At 34.6% G+C, this 14650-nt stretch overlaps 1 protein-coding gene across 2 annotated transcripts in view; it reads left to right on the top strand.

The window, feature by feature from the left end:
• The window catches only part of LOC117327507 (putative ferric-chelate reductase 1 homolog), a 32372-nt gene extending 18642 nt beyond the window's left edge, over positions 1 to 13730 (top strand). For both annotated transcript variants that reach the window (XM_033884536.1, XM_033884537.1), the window contains 11 exons: positions 7273 to 7467; positions 7763 to 7858; positions 9175 to 9328; positions 10066 to 10179; positions 10462 to 10577; positions 10695 to 10781; positions 11062 to 11148; positions 11871 to 11970; positions 12583 to 12729; positions 12946 to 13016; positions 13211 to 13730. In XM_033884536.1, the coding sequence (XP_033740427.1) occupies positions 7273 to 7467; positions 7763 to 7858; positions 9175 to 9328; positions 10066 to 10179; positions 10462 to 10577; positions 10695 to 10781; positions 11062 to 11148; positions 11871 to 11970; positions 12583 to 12729; positions 12946 to 13016; positions 13211 to 13306 (1263 nt within the window). In that variant the 3' untranslated portion in view covers positions 13307 to 13730. The remainder of the gene's footprint in view (positions 1 to 7272; positions 7468 to 7762; positions 7859 to 9174; positions 9329 to 10065; positions 10180 to 10461; positions 10578 to 10694; positions 10782 to 11061; positions 11149 to 11870; positions 11971 to 12582; positions 12730 to 12945; positions 13017 to 13210) is intronic.
• Positions 13731 to 14650: the final 920 nt, after the last annotated feature.

Genomic DNA, 14650 nt, shown 5'->3' with positions numbered 1-14650 from the left:
GAAAATAAAATATAAATACTGGGTCAGGGTCGAGCCAAGATAATGGGTCAATATTAACACTAGACGTTAACAGCGGTAATGCACGGCAGTGAAGTGTTTGTAATAAACAGATATCTCAAGCTCTTCAATGACTCGACCACTTGAAAGGAAGACTAATTAGACATGAGATGTCCAATCGATCTCGCCCTAATTAGGTATGAGATGTCCAATCGATCTCGCTCTAATTAGGTATGATATGTCCAATTGACCTCGCTCTAATTAGGTATGAGATGTCCAATCGATCTCGCTCTAATTAAGTATGAGATGTCCAATTGACCTCGCTCTAATTAGGCATGAGATGTCCAATCGATCTGGCTCTAATCGATCTCGTTCTATATAAAATATATCATTTCTATGTCTAATGTTAGTATATGTCGACTTGTATTCGCTCAGAATGAAATAATGATACAATCAATCTACACAATAGAAGGTCTCCGGTTGACATCCCCATGTTGTATTAGTGCATATCCTTATACACATTTAACTTGCGTATCTTTCTGTGTTCCTCATTTTTATATAAGGTTTTGTGGTCCTGAACGGACTCGAAAAGTGAGCAATGAATATCTTTCGGTAAATTATCAAGTAATGTATTAAATTTTGCGATTTGCAATAAGTTCAGTGCTTTTAGCTATGAATTTTGACTACACAGACCATTTGTATTTTCAATGATTTTATTGAAATACTAGATTATATCAACATGCGCATGTATAATGTCGGAAACGGAAATCTGACCGGAGGTTTTTCTTCTATCGGATCTCACTTTGTCACAGCGGTATTTAAGAGTTGGATGCATATCTTTTTTCTGCGAGAGTATATACCACAACAGTGAAGAGAACTTAAAACTGAAGGTAGGTTGAACACACTGTGCATTTGTTTAGTATAAAGACTATAGCAGCTGTTTCATTCTTTCATAAACTGCTTCTAAACCAATTATTGTCAATTGTCATAATGAACATGGAAATGAAGACAACTTGGTCTTATTCTCATGGTACATTTTCTTGTGTAATTCTTTCTTCTGTTCATTCTTTGTCATTGTTTCATTGATTTTGAAATAAAAATGTCTTTAGACATCGGTTCACTGAGGTTGCTATTAAAACACATCAATTGAATTATTTTTATGTTTTAATATTACCATATAGAGTGCTTTCAGTGTCATATTTATTGATAAAGACACAGTCTATTGAACCTTCATAGTACGGAGACATTTCTGGGTGCTTCGTTAGGAATAATGTGAAATAATCAATTTATCAACTCTATTTTTTTCTTTATTACAGATGTTTAAAACAACAATCTTCATCGCAGTATTAACCATTCAATTATCGGTACGTATATCAAATATTTTTTCATACGATGAAGTAATTATACTTGCATGATCATTAAAAGTTATGTTGTACCGTATTTAGTTTCCGAAGGTTATACATACACAAATACACTTATGGAAGTATCGAATGAAAGTTAAAGAAATTAAAACCAGGAAACCAGTCCGGTATCGTTAGAGGAATCCCTGACGCAGCCAGTAATTAATCATCGATTAACACCGGAAGACCGTATGCATGCATTTCTGTATATCAAGATGCAATGCTCAGAATATATTGTGATGTGTTGAAAACATAAATGAGTCTCGGAAGTTTGCGTCAACTAAGTTTTACTCCATAGATGTGTATAGATTGCAACTGTGTTTAAACTACTTTAATGTTATTTTCATAATGATGTAAGGAAATACATGCATATGGACTTTCGACGACAATTGCTAGTGACTACAAAGGATTTATATAAAAAAAAGAAATTACTATTTGGGAGTTGTCCTAACGCTCTAAGTCTGGGACTTGTGTTATATGTATATATATATAATATAATAATATCTTTCTTGCAATTTGTTGTTTCTTTTGCTCTCGGTTAGGACTATTTTGTACGAATCATTTCTAAGTTCTAATCGAGTTACGTTCTTAAATGTTAAAAGACTACTCCCTACGTTAGATGTTTTGAATTAATTTCACTGGCTGAAACATTCTTGAACAAAGGCAACGCTCCATTTTACCAAGGAAGATTCTCCCTTTGAAATGAGGTCAAACATAAAAAATTAAACAATAACTTTGAAGTTTGCTTACTACCTATTAACTAGGTCTCATGGATTTTTAAAATCTAATTTGACATGATACTGCTTCTTTTAATGTCTGGTATACTCCTATAGATTCCAAACTCTGTAATTTCAACTTTATCAATTAGTATATAATTATCCCATACTATGCTGTTTTTGTTATTTAGTTAGTTTACGCTGATATTAGGCTATACAAAACTTTTGAATACACTATGACACCCAAATTATAATAATCTAATTTCAGTTGACGTCTGCAGTGATAACCCCAGACTCTCAGTGTGGAATAACTAAAGGATGTTTCCCCTCCACGTGTCCCCAAGGCGGATGTACTGACTTCCATCTCAGTTGGGAAGATGCAGGAGAATACATGATGTTCAAAATGGTCTCTACAGTTGCAGAAGCTGGGCTGGAGTGGGCGGCTGTAGGCTTCTCATTAGACGACAAAATGGTAAGTGTACTTAAAAATCAATTGAAAGACACAAAGAAAAAGTAAGTTATGGATACAGACGAACGATAGATTAATGGATGCAATTTAGGAATACTTAGATGGCATGTGTGCAATTGAATGTCATTTCTTAACAGTTTATCGATTTCTACCCATTAAGGATACTTGTTATATAAAAACGCAATAACGATTGGTATAAAGTAGCCAGTCTATTGTTTTATCTATTAAAATAAACAGGTATCTATTGTAATATCTGTCTGGGTATGTCAGTTAATGTTACGTATGTTGTTAATGATCATGGTTAATCTTTGATTCTTTATGTTCATTTCCAGCTCGATTTATGGCTAATAAAATGGCCTCGTTTACATATATAAATATTTCTGGCTAGGCGATTGGGTGCCGTAGATCGTGAGTTTGAGGCCCGGTCAGGGCACGAGTCAAAAAGTTGTCTTCCTTCGTCATTTGAATATATCAAATTGAATAACTAAATTCTATTGAACTATTCAATTGAATATATATATACTCCTATGGTTTCTTGGTTAAATTTAAGCTTTAGGCAAACTCAGGAGGTACACGGATGTACATTAGTCAGAAAAGGATAGAATAAGGTAAATAAATAACCAATAAATAAATAGATAACTAGAATAAATAAATGAAGTTTCTAGTTCCGCGAACACAAACGTTGATGCATTAATGCATAAATCGCCAGTACATTCACAGCACCAAGTAAATAATAAATAAAATATCAATATAAATATTGGAATATAAACAGGCTAGTTTAAGCGTTCAAATTGAAATGAGGAAAGACCTTTCGATCTGTCTTGTTTTGTCTTTATGGAAACGTCTGTTTCTTTCCTCTATGGCGATTTTAGCTTATCTCTCTGTTGTCTGCCTATCTGTATCTGTAGAATTGTCAACATGTTTTTATTTTACAGAAAAACACTAGTGTGGTGATGTGCAGGATGGACACAATGTCGGCGGAAATAGGACATACAGATGCTGTCGGATATAGCTATGCTACATTGAGGGTAAATGAAAATAAAGAAGATAATGAAAAAAAAAAAGCAAAATATGTAACAATAGATATTCGGGGAATAATAAATATAAATAAATACAGCATACTTAACCTCTCAAAGCTCTTCTGTGGTTACAAGGCTCCCATGTGTAAATCCCAGTGGAGACGTTAGAACATGGGGAGATGTTCAGTTGAACAGAACTTTCCTTCTTCATCTTCTCAGTGACATTTCTAAACGTGTGTCATTTTTCATAATTTAGATCTATGTTATTTTTACAGACGACATCTAGCCTAACGAACGTTACTGTTTCCCGTACCGGAACCTATATGACGTGTTTGTTCGCTCGGATAAAGAAACCAACGGAGTTCACCGATCAGATTTTCGCTCTAGATCTGCCTAGCCTGTATATCCTGAATGCACAGGGAGCAATAACCGAGGGTAACTTTAAGAAACTAACACTTTAACAAATCAATATATTTAACTACATTACGATTTTATGTTTTCCGTAAACAATATTCTGACTACAAAATCGCGAATGAAATTAATTAATGAACTGTTAAATTTTGTTAACTCAACCTTATTTATAAGCTTGACTGAACTATGGAGCGATTCTCGTAACAATTAAGGTACTCCCGCTGATGTAGATATGTGTGTCTCCCTTGCTATTGGTACTGTGAAAGTACTAAAAGTCCTACTATAAGATAACTAGACACCGACTAAACAGTTTTTCGGCATAGCCGTATAATTTTCTTTTTTCCCCGGATATGACGCGACAGGTGGCGTTACTGGTCAAGATGAAGTATGTGATTGGTCAATGTAGCGATAAATGCAAAATGCAGATATGCAGTTAAATACGAAACAAAGTTAAGATTGAATGCAAGCTGAATAAGTGGGGGGAATCTATTCAAATGACACATTAATAAAATTATCTTCCTGATTCAAATGCAATCTTATTATCACCAAAAATGATTCAAACTGATATAATCTTGTTATCCGTGCTGAAACGGATTAGATCGTTAATTTATTTCAACAACAGGCAGCAGTTTTACATTATTATTTTTTAAAGATATTTCTTGTTGACATGTTTTGCTATTAAAGTTTTATTTCATGTTACAGGTACCCCTGCTGGTCATAGAACCAGGCAGGCAAGCGCTAGTCCTCTGTCATTGACGGCTATAGGACAGACAACTTCTGCTCCACTAACCACTGAGCCTCCTACCACAGGCCCTCCCCCAACCACCACTTTCATCATGACTACTTCTATGGCCAACAGAAATCCCGTTCCGTACATGCTGCTGACATGTTTGTCCATCGTCGCCAATTTTATGTTTATGAAGTAGAACGAGTTTGATAAATCATTCGTCATTGTATGTCTTTTAAAAATAAAGAAAGTTTTGAGCAAAGCAAATTTAATATACACAGTTTTATAAGCGAAGCACAGCAAATACCAGAAAAAGAGTTCTATTTTTACCATGTTATCCTGATATTGAACCCATTAAAGTGGACATTGAAATTATTATTCTGATGAATCATTCAGACAGAATTCTCACACAGCTGCGAAACATTACAAGCAGAAAGATCGTATGTATTCAATGACGGGGTCAGAATTCATATGTCCAAATCCATTCAAATTTCGAGTATTCGCTGAACAGAGGCGTGGGGTTTCTTAGTCCTAACCACCAAATATATACATTCACATAAAGGTTCTAAGTGTTTACCTTTTCCCCGCGTGTGTATTTAACCACAATTATAGGAATATAGTTTACCTGTATCATTTGTGTATGGATACATCAATCAGAGATATCAGATTTAGTTTTCGGGGAAACGTTCTTGTTAATTAGCAACACGCCTAATGTTTTGAATTTTGGTGCTGACCTGTCGTCACCGGATATGACTCAATCAGCTGATACACTGTTCCTGTCAATGGAAAATTCACAAACATTTTAATGAAAAAGTAAACAAAATGGACAAATACTTATAAGTATTACAAATGTACTTTCCATTTTTTTCTATCTGTGGCGCCTTTTCATCCTCATTCCAGCCAGATCTACTTCATTAATTGTATTAAGGTGATTATTTATCGACAAATCAAACTATATCTTGTGATATTGTTTTTTGTAATTTTTGTACCCATTGACATAATCCTATTATTTCTTTCATTTATTATTATATCAAAAGAACGTATAGATTATGACGTTAAGATTATTTATCAAAAAACAATTGTCGTAAAATCACCTGGAGCAAGTTATACTTTAAACATATTAGTAAACATAGACTCGTCTTTAGCAGTTCAATCGTTTTGCATTTACATTGTATTTATGATTGTAATATTTTTACAAATAAAAAAACCTGATAGCTGTATACACCATGTTGAATTGTTTTTGATAATGGGACTATGACATCAATACCTAACGCCTTGTGATTTGAACGCCACAAACGATAAGAAATACACTTATAAAGGATTAAGAAGTTGATATTGAACATTAAGTCGTGAATTTTCTTTTTGTTTACGGATAAAACTATTTTAAAGATAAAAACAATATATATTACATCAAATGCAAACTTGCAAAGTTTATCACACAATAGATGACACGATGAGAATATTCCGTGATTATTGAAATTCGCGATCAACAAAACAAAAACAAAAACAAAAACATAAAACAATGCTATATGTTATTTCCTTTCCATTTGTTTCTAGCCAATAGCAATAGCATCTTATTAGTATGAATGTGGACATTTTTTTATCAATGTGACAGAGAAAAAAATCGCTGCAATAATTTGACAAATGTGCGTTTCATAAGGTTTTTAAATGTTTGTTTATACCAGGGCAATACTGAATCAATCCATTTTATTTCGCTTTTTAACCAATTTAAGACAAAGCAAATTTAACACAGAAAATTTTATTAAAAGGACCAAGAGGAAAATAGGGTTTGGCAAAAACTGAATCCTTTAGAATAATAATATACCTTCATATCTACTTATGAAGAAATAATCTCAAATACAGTACATCATTATACAAAACAATCCTGTGCACACGAGGTGTCATGGGAAAATGACGGATGATACACGATTCACTTCGTGAAAGATACAACAAAAACAAAAGTTACAGTCAATTAATAATAAGGTTATTCAGCCTGACAAGTTAAAGAAAGCGTCATACCAAATGCCTTTCAGCATCACATGACCATACACCAAAACGTTTTCGGCATCATTGTAATACATCCAGTATTTATCTAAGATTGAGTCATAATTAGAGATACTAAAGTATGATTATTGGAAATCAAATCAGGTACCGAACAATACAGTGTTCTGTTAACTTTCATGGTTACAATGATATAGAATGAATGATATCAAAATATTCAAAATCATTACAGGCATATTGAAGTGATTTTTTGTTCTGTCAAAGTACTACTGACATTGGGCAATACGATTCAAGATGATTTTCAAAAGTTTTATTTAAATACAGAACATTAAAATTTCTGGCCTGTCCTACAGCAGTGCTATGTTAGCTCAGTAGACCTGATTCTTCGACTGGCAGATTTGACAATATAGTGATAATTCAATATACTAAAAGGGTATTCATACTTTACGCTAGCTTCTGAATTAAGTCTTTTCCCCTCCAAGATTTCAAAGTTGTCAAGGTGCAAGTTATGTTCGAATTTGTGTCCACACAGACAGGGATTTCCGTAATGGCAGACCCGGCATGTGACGTCACAAAGGGATGTTTTTCGGACTGTTCCGGGTCTCAGTGTTCCTTCCTCGTGACATGGAGAAGTGTCAGTAGTGCACAGATCGTATTCGAAATTATCTCCGTAGTATCTAGCTCTGAAAGCTGGGCAGCCATCGGATTTTCTGACGATAGAGCAATGGTATGGTATTTTATATATTATATTTAATTATGTAAGTGCTGCATGTCTTGATATAATATCTTTATATTACCGAAAAAAAGGGTCAAGTGTTGATCGTATAAAGATATTTGACGACACTATATATCTATTGAGTTATTTACACTTCAGATTACTTGAATGCGATAGTAAACACAAACAAAAATATTGCTATCGAGAGCATCACTTTGAAAATAAATAGCATGTAATTTTCGCTTATTACGCATTATAGCCCACTGCGTGTAAATGGACAACACATATATGTGTAGGTGTTTTACAGGGTTCGGACAGTGTTGTAGCCTGTGTGGGTTCAGGTGGAGTAATCACGGCTGAATCCGGTTATACTGACGGTCGATCATACAGATCTCTCTCCAACGTATGTATAAACTGTTATATAATGTACTGTATTAAACTTAATCGCACAACCACAGACAATCAACATAATTTAAGTTTCTAATGGATTTGACGTCCAGGGATGGATGTGCTATGGACCGTTGTTTTTAAAGTGCAATCACACTGCAATGCCACACTTCGGCACAAAAAATTCACACCCTACACTCACATGAAATCGACACATCAAAATCACATCCCACCCTTTCACATTATATCGACACAAAAATATCAAAACCCATTCAGTAACATGAAATTGACACAGACAGAAACATTACACCCAACCCAGTCGAATTATTTTAACACGGAAACCTTACACCAACCAAGTCGCATTATATTGTCACGGAAACATAACACCAACCCAGTCGCATTATATTGACACGGAAACATAACACCAACCCAGTCGCATTATATTGACACGGAAACATAACACCAACCCAGTCGCATTATATTGTCACGGAAACATAACACCAACCCAGTCGCATTATATTGACACGGAAACATAACACCAACCCAGTCGCATTATATTGTCACGGAAACATAACACCAACCCAGTCGCATTATATTGACACGGAAACATAACACCAACCCAGTCGCATTATATTGTCACGGAAACATAACACCAACCCAGTCGCATTATATTGACACGGAAACATAACACCAACCCAGTCGCATTATATTGACACGGAAACATAACACCAACCCAGTCGCATTATATTGTCACGGAAACATAACACCAACCCAGTCGCATTATATTGACACGGAAACATAACACCAACCCAGTCGCATTATATTGACACAGAAACATCACACCCAACCCAGTCGCATTATATTGTCACGGAAACATAACACCAACCCAGTCGCATTATATTGACACGGAAACATAACACCAACCCAGTCGCATTATATTGACACGGAAACATAACACCAACCCAGTCGCATTATATTGACACGGAAACATAACACCAACCCAGTCGCATTATATTGACACGGAAACATAACACCAACCCAGTCGCATTATATTGACACGGAAACATAACACCAACCCAGTCGCATTATATTGACACGGAAACATAACACCAACCCAGTCGCATTATATTGACACGGAAACATAACACCAACCCAGTCGCATTATATTGACACAGAAACATCATACCCAACCCAGTCGCATTATATTGACAACGTACTAACCATTATTGCCAACTCTAATGCTGAAGGCAAGGCATTGAGCTCAATGGTGAATTAATTTTGATTGACAGTTATAACTTATACTCATTTATTTATCTGTTTAATACATTACAGAAGAACCTAGGCTTGTCCGCAGTAACTGGTTCTGTGACTGGTTCAATCATGAATTGTAGTTTAACCAGGACGATGTTCATACCAGGACAACCTGAGTTCTTCAGCCTGCAACAGGATTGGCATATTCTTTTTGCGCGAGGACAAGCATCATCTGGTATCATAAAAGCAATACTATTCTCGGAGATATATTTTCATGTTTATACCTTCTTCAAGTGGTAGAAAATAACGAAATGCTTAAACTATTTGATACTATTGCATTATATTTGAATTCCCCCGGTCGCATCCAAGGTAACAACACTTAAGGTCTTCATTGTCATGATTCAGCTGTATCTTACTCTCAATTTCCATAATAACTGCGTCTTTTTTACAATCTTTTCACAAATACTACTGGGGGGGGACATAAAAACATAATAAGATGGAAAATGAAATGATGTTCACGTAATTTGTAATTGTATTTTATGCTAATTTCAAAATCGTCGAACAGTTATTATATCTACATAACAGATTGCGTTAAAGTGTCATATGAACGCTTTATAAAAAACATATGTAGTTTTCCCCCAAGTAAATGACCTCCTGTGGTGATGTAAAGACAACCATTGTCGGATTTAACAACTAAAAAGACTCTTTTTTCACTGACACCACCATCAATGATTTCGGTTGGAATTGAACATTTCAGCTGAACTTTAAACTTTGTTCTCAATGGGAAAAAAATGCACCGAAAATCAGCGAATATATTTCACAAATATTGAAACTTTGTTAACTGGTAATTAAATATCAATATTAGTTTTCCATATATATGGTGTTAATAAGAGTTATCATTACCTTGGTCGGAACACTGGAATAGTTTTATGATGTTCTATCACATGTATTATTAATATATTCCTTGAACAGGTAACCCAACTAAGCATGTTCAAACTCCGGTTATCAGTGCAGCGGTAGTGGATTTCCAGTCTACCTCGACATCAGCTGGAGCAGGGGTCTCCTACCCACTGGTCAAGGCCCATGGTACGGACACCTATTGTTTTACATCTCCTTATACTGTACCTTTAATACATGAGTCTGAATATATTTCCTCGATAATTTAGTTCAAGTGAAATCCTAATTGAACCCAGAACATATTCCTCTGAATTTAACGTGAAAATTTGTCTCTATGAATATATGAACAGAAACAATCGTTTAATTTATTTTAACAGCTTTAGTTAGCAAACTACTTTGCGTTGCTTGTTCTCTGTGAATTGTCTGATAATAACAGTATTAATTATATACGGACTACTCTTTGCATTGCAGGTTCCCTGATGATTTTGGCGTGGGTCTTTGTCGCTAGTATCGGTATATTTGTCGCCAGGTATATGAAACCGCTCTGGCCTGATTCTACACTGTTGGGAACAAAGGTTTGGTTTCCGGTGAGATCATTACTTATTTTATTTACCAGCATTGTAAGCCATATTCTCTTTCAGATAACCTCCTTAAAGCTACAGTAATTTACTGTGTTGTAATGACTTTCCGCATTGTCTTAATAGATCCATAGGATTTGTATGGGAACCGTTATGACACTTACTGTAATATCGTTCATCATCATATTCGTGGAAGTTGGTGGCTACGCACATGTAAGTATAATTACATTACATGATAAATCTTCTCTTGCTATACTTTTCGTGGATCAACAGAAACAAGATGTCAAACTAATATACCCTGTAAATCTACTAGATGTACATTTTAGACGCAGACATTTCGTGAAAACTTATTACCTGCAAAATACATATACTATTACAAGTCTCTGATTCCACACGGGTATATCATTATTTGTTTTACTTCCAATCGACCAAATTTGGTCACGGCTCTCTGGTAAATGATTCTAACCAACTGTTTATGGCTTGTATATTTTAGAACATCAGTGTGGCGGTAGGCAGTGTAGCATATGGACGTTTCCATCCAATCCTCGGGATCATTGTCACTATCCTCACGATCGTAAATGTACGTGTATTTCTTGTCCTCGTTATTTACAAGTGGTGATATGAAATAATAATGTGTACTAGCACAACGTTTTTGCCTTCCACGGGTAACATATTTTTTACACGAAGGTTTGGGAAGTTAGTAGTTGGTGGAGCGGGTATGACGAAACTGTTTTTAATTTCACCAACATTTCCGTATAGACATGCACGTGAAGTAGCATAACAATAATTAAAAATTTTGAAAACGTAGTTATGAAATTTAATTTCAATTTCAAATTAACATATTGCATCATAAAATCAATTTACAATGTGTATGTATTTCGACCATCGGTAAACATTGTTGTTTTTATAATACGCATGACAACGTTTATGGTTTTCTCATCAGAGGTCGGTTGTACCTATCCTATCCTTCACAATGATATATTCATTGTAAATATAGTTCGCAACTCGTACACTAGGTAGGTCGTTTTACGCTGTGTTAGTTATATCACTGTGTTATATTTTTACAGCCCCTCGTAGCTATGTTTCAATGTGTTATTTTACGCTGCGTAATATTTTTACAGCTAGTCATGGCTATGTTTCGCTGTGTTATAATTTTCAGCCTGTCAAAGCTATGTTTCGCTGTGTTTTGTGTTTATCATCTTTTTTACAGCCAGTAAAAGCTTTGTTCTCGCTGTGTGTGGTTATTATCTTTCTGTAGCCAGTAATAGCTATAGTTTCACTGTGTTTATCATCTTTTTGCAGCCTGTTATGGCTATGTTTCGCTGTGCTCCAGATCACGAAAGAAGACCTATTTTTAACTTCGCTCACCGTCTTTGTGGAATAAGTGCACACGTTATTGCAGGTAATAAAGTGTCATGTCATGTTTTACGGTTGGTGATTTATTTGATATGATTGTTTGTAATGAATCATGTCAGTTCGGAATTAAATATCAAATATCAGGCAAACACCTATTATACGAGTACATAACGTAATATTTCTAAAAAAAAAATCAAAAATATCTACACCTTAAATTATTTTTTAATTGAAAAACATCCACCGCGCCAATCTGGATAAAACCAATTGAAAGTCACGTTCACAAAATGATAATCGATTAAGTGGGAACGAAAACCAAAACACCACTGCCTTCACCAACTGATGGATAGGTATCCACATGGATGTCGGTATTCAATGACATTCGTTCAATTTGGTTAATGATAATGGTTAATCGAATTAGTAAAGCCTTCCAAAAAATGACAAGTAAATGTGATTTGTTTACCTTTTTAATGTTAAAAATCTTGCAAATGTTTGTAGTTTATCAAAGTTGAGTTTATTAAACGAAAAGTTTCGTCATTAGAAAACCCATTCAAACGACATCAATACAATATTTGTACACATTCGCTGTCAGTAATTTATGAGAAATGTAATAAATAATCTAAGGATTGCCAATAATTCATTCCATATTCCTGTGTTCCAGCGTTAACAATAATTTTTGGAACGTATCTGGAAAAGTCCCAAGTAACCGGAAGTGCCTCTGGTGTGGCAATTGCATACATATGGGTGTTTATGATTGTCAACATTATCTTGGAGATGTACCTGCTAATAAAACGGAGGGCAGCCGCAGGTAGATAAAATAAAAAATATATATTCGATAATTTAAAAAAGATCGTTGTTAACGTCTTCAAAAAATCTTTAAATTGCTGACAAAGAAAGGTAGGAAAAAATTATTAAGGAAAAGAGGATAATTACAAGAAGAAAATGTTGTAAATTGATAAATGTTATTGAACCATTACAGCACATCACATATTACTTTGAATTACAAATACGTGCATTTTACTAGGTCGATCTGGAGACATCGAACTTGTAACCCAAGGAGCGAGGAATTCACTGACGCCGGAGGGACTTCGACAGGTAGGTTTACACATATGGAGGGCCATAATTAATATGAAGCCAGAATTGAGTACATTTACTTCCGTAACGGTACATTCTATTTCACAAAATATGTTTTTATGCTTCTTATCGCACAACTGGGAATTTATTTTCGCCACTATCTTATCTCATACCTTTTTAGTGTGCTATAACGAATTAGTTATCCGTTTTAACAGGTTGAAGACTTTGCTGTGAAGTGTGTATTCGGGATACAGATACTACTCATGTTCGTCTTCGCCCTCACTTTACTCGTGCTCCTCAATATCGGCTGACATATGAAGACCTAGGCAATGCTTTGTATCAGAATATATTGAAATGATTCATGTTCACTCAAGCATGTGGGATATAATCATAATCCAACTACTCATGAATATGCATTAATATCTATATATAATATAACCATTTCTGTTGGCTAAAATATATCAGCATCCTCTACAATAATATGCCGTCACTGTTAGTATAGACAGTTTTATTCGTTTGCAGAGCTGCGTTTTATTTCTCAAGGGAAGGAAACAATTTTGTTCCAAAATAAATCTGATCTATGTATCTACTACCTTGAATGATTTTCACACTGTGGAGATGAAGACCTATTGTACTTACTCTCTCCATAAATTCTTACACAATAAAAAATATATTGTTTTCAATCTGATTTTTAACAGCGTCATATCTAATTGATTAAAGCACGTGGAAATGAAATGGTGTTTTGTTATCATTGCTTCCTAGCTATAAACTTTAAAACATAAGCTAATTAAGAAACGGATATTGTATTTGTAAATATAAGAAAACAATTATTACACTCAAGACAAATTATTCACAAAGAGAAACGATTCCTCGTGGTTACAGATGCATTCCGAAGTTCCAAAATTCCCGCCTCCTTTCCCCAATACAACATACGTCCAAGGTCACTTAGGAAGTTTAATATTATCTATATTCCACTCTTAGTTAAAGCGAGACACTCCTGGTATGACTATTTGATTTTGACTCGCTGAGAGTACTTTAGTTATGGTAACTTATTACTGAAAGGAAAAGAGACTGGCAAGGAATGAATTGAATATAAATATAAAACACGGAATTACTATAAAATCACTAATTTATCGCGGGGGATTTCTTTTCGGGTTAAAGCGCGAGAAGAGTCAACCGCAAATTCATATTCTTCGCAATTATATGTCAGAATATAACACCTTGAAAAGGTAAGTTTCTGAAATAAAATATTCGTGAAATAAAGTATTCGTGAAATCTAAATAATTAACAATACTAACGAGCAAACGAACTAGTAATTATAACCGAGTTAGGTTAATACTAACGATAAAACGAGGGTAAAATAAGAATAGATAAAGATTTACACGGGAATACATTTAACGAAGAATCAGGTGTACTGGAATGGTAAACTAATTAAGATAATACCACATTCTCAAAATCATAATCGACTACTGAACAAACAGGGAAAATTACCTAGTACCGACTCCGTCAAAAGTCAAATGATCATAGAAAGATATGGTATTCCTCGACCCCTCGAAACCTTATGTAGTAAGTTGTTTCTGGTACCATCTATCATCTCGGATTTGTAACTACCACATCGTTCAAAGCAGGAATTGTGCTATCTACAATCGATCGAT

Source organism: Pecten maximus, chromosome 5 (genome assembly GCF_902652985.1).
Source record: "Pecten maximus chromosome 5, xPecMax1.1, whole genome shotgun sequence".
In the NCBI taxonomy this organism is placed as follows: Eukaryota; Metazoa; Mollusca; class Bivalvia; order Pectinida; family Pectinidae; genus Pecten; species Pecten maximus.
This window is presented reverse-complemented; position numbering and strand designations above follow the sequence as displayed.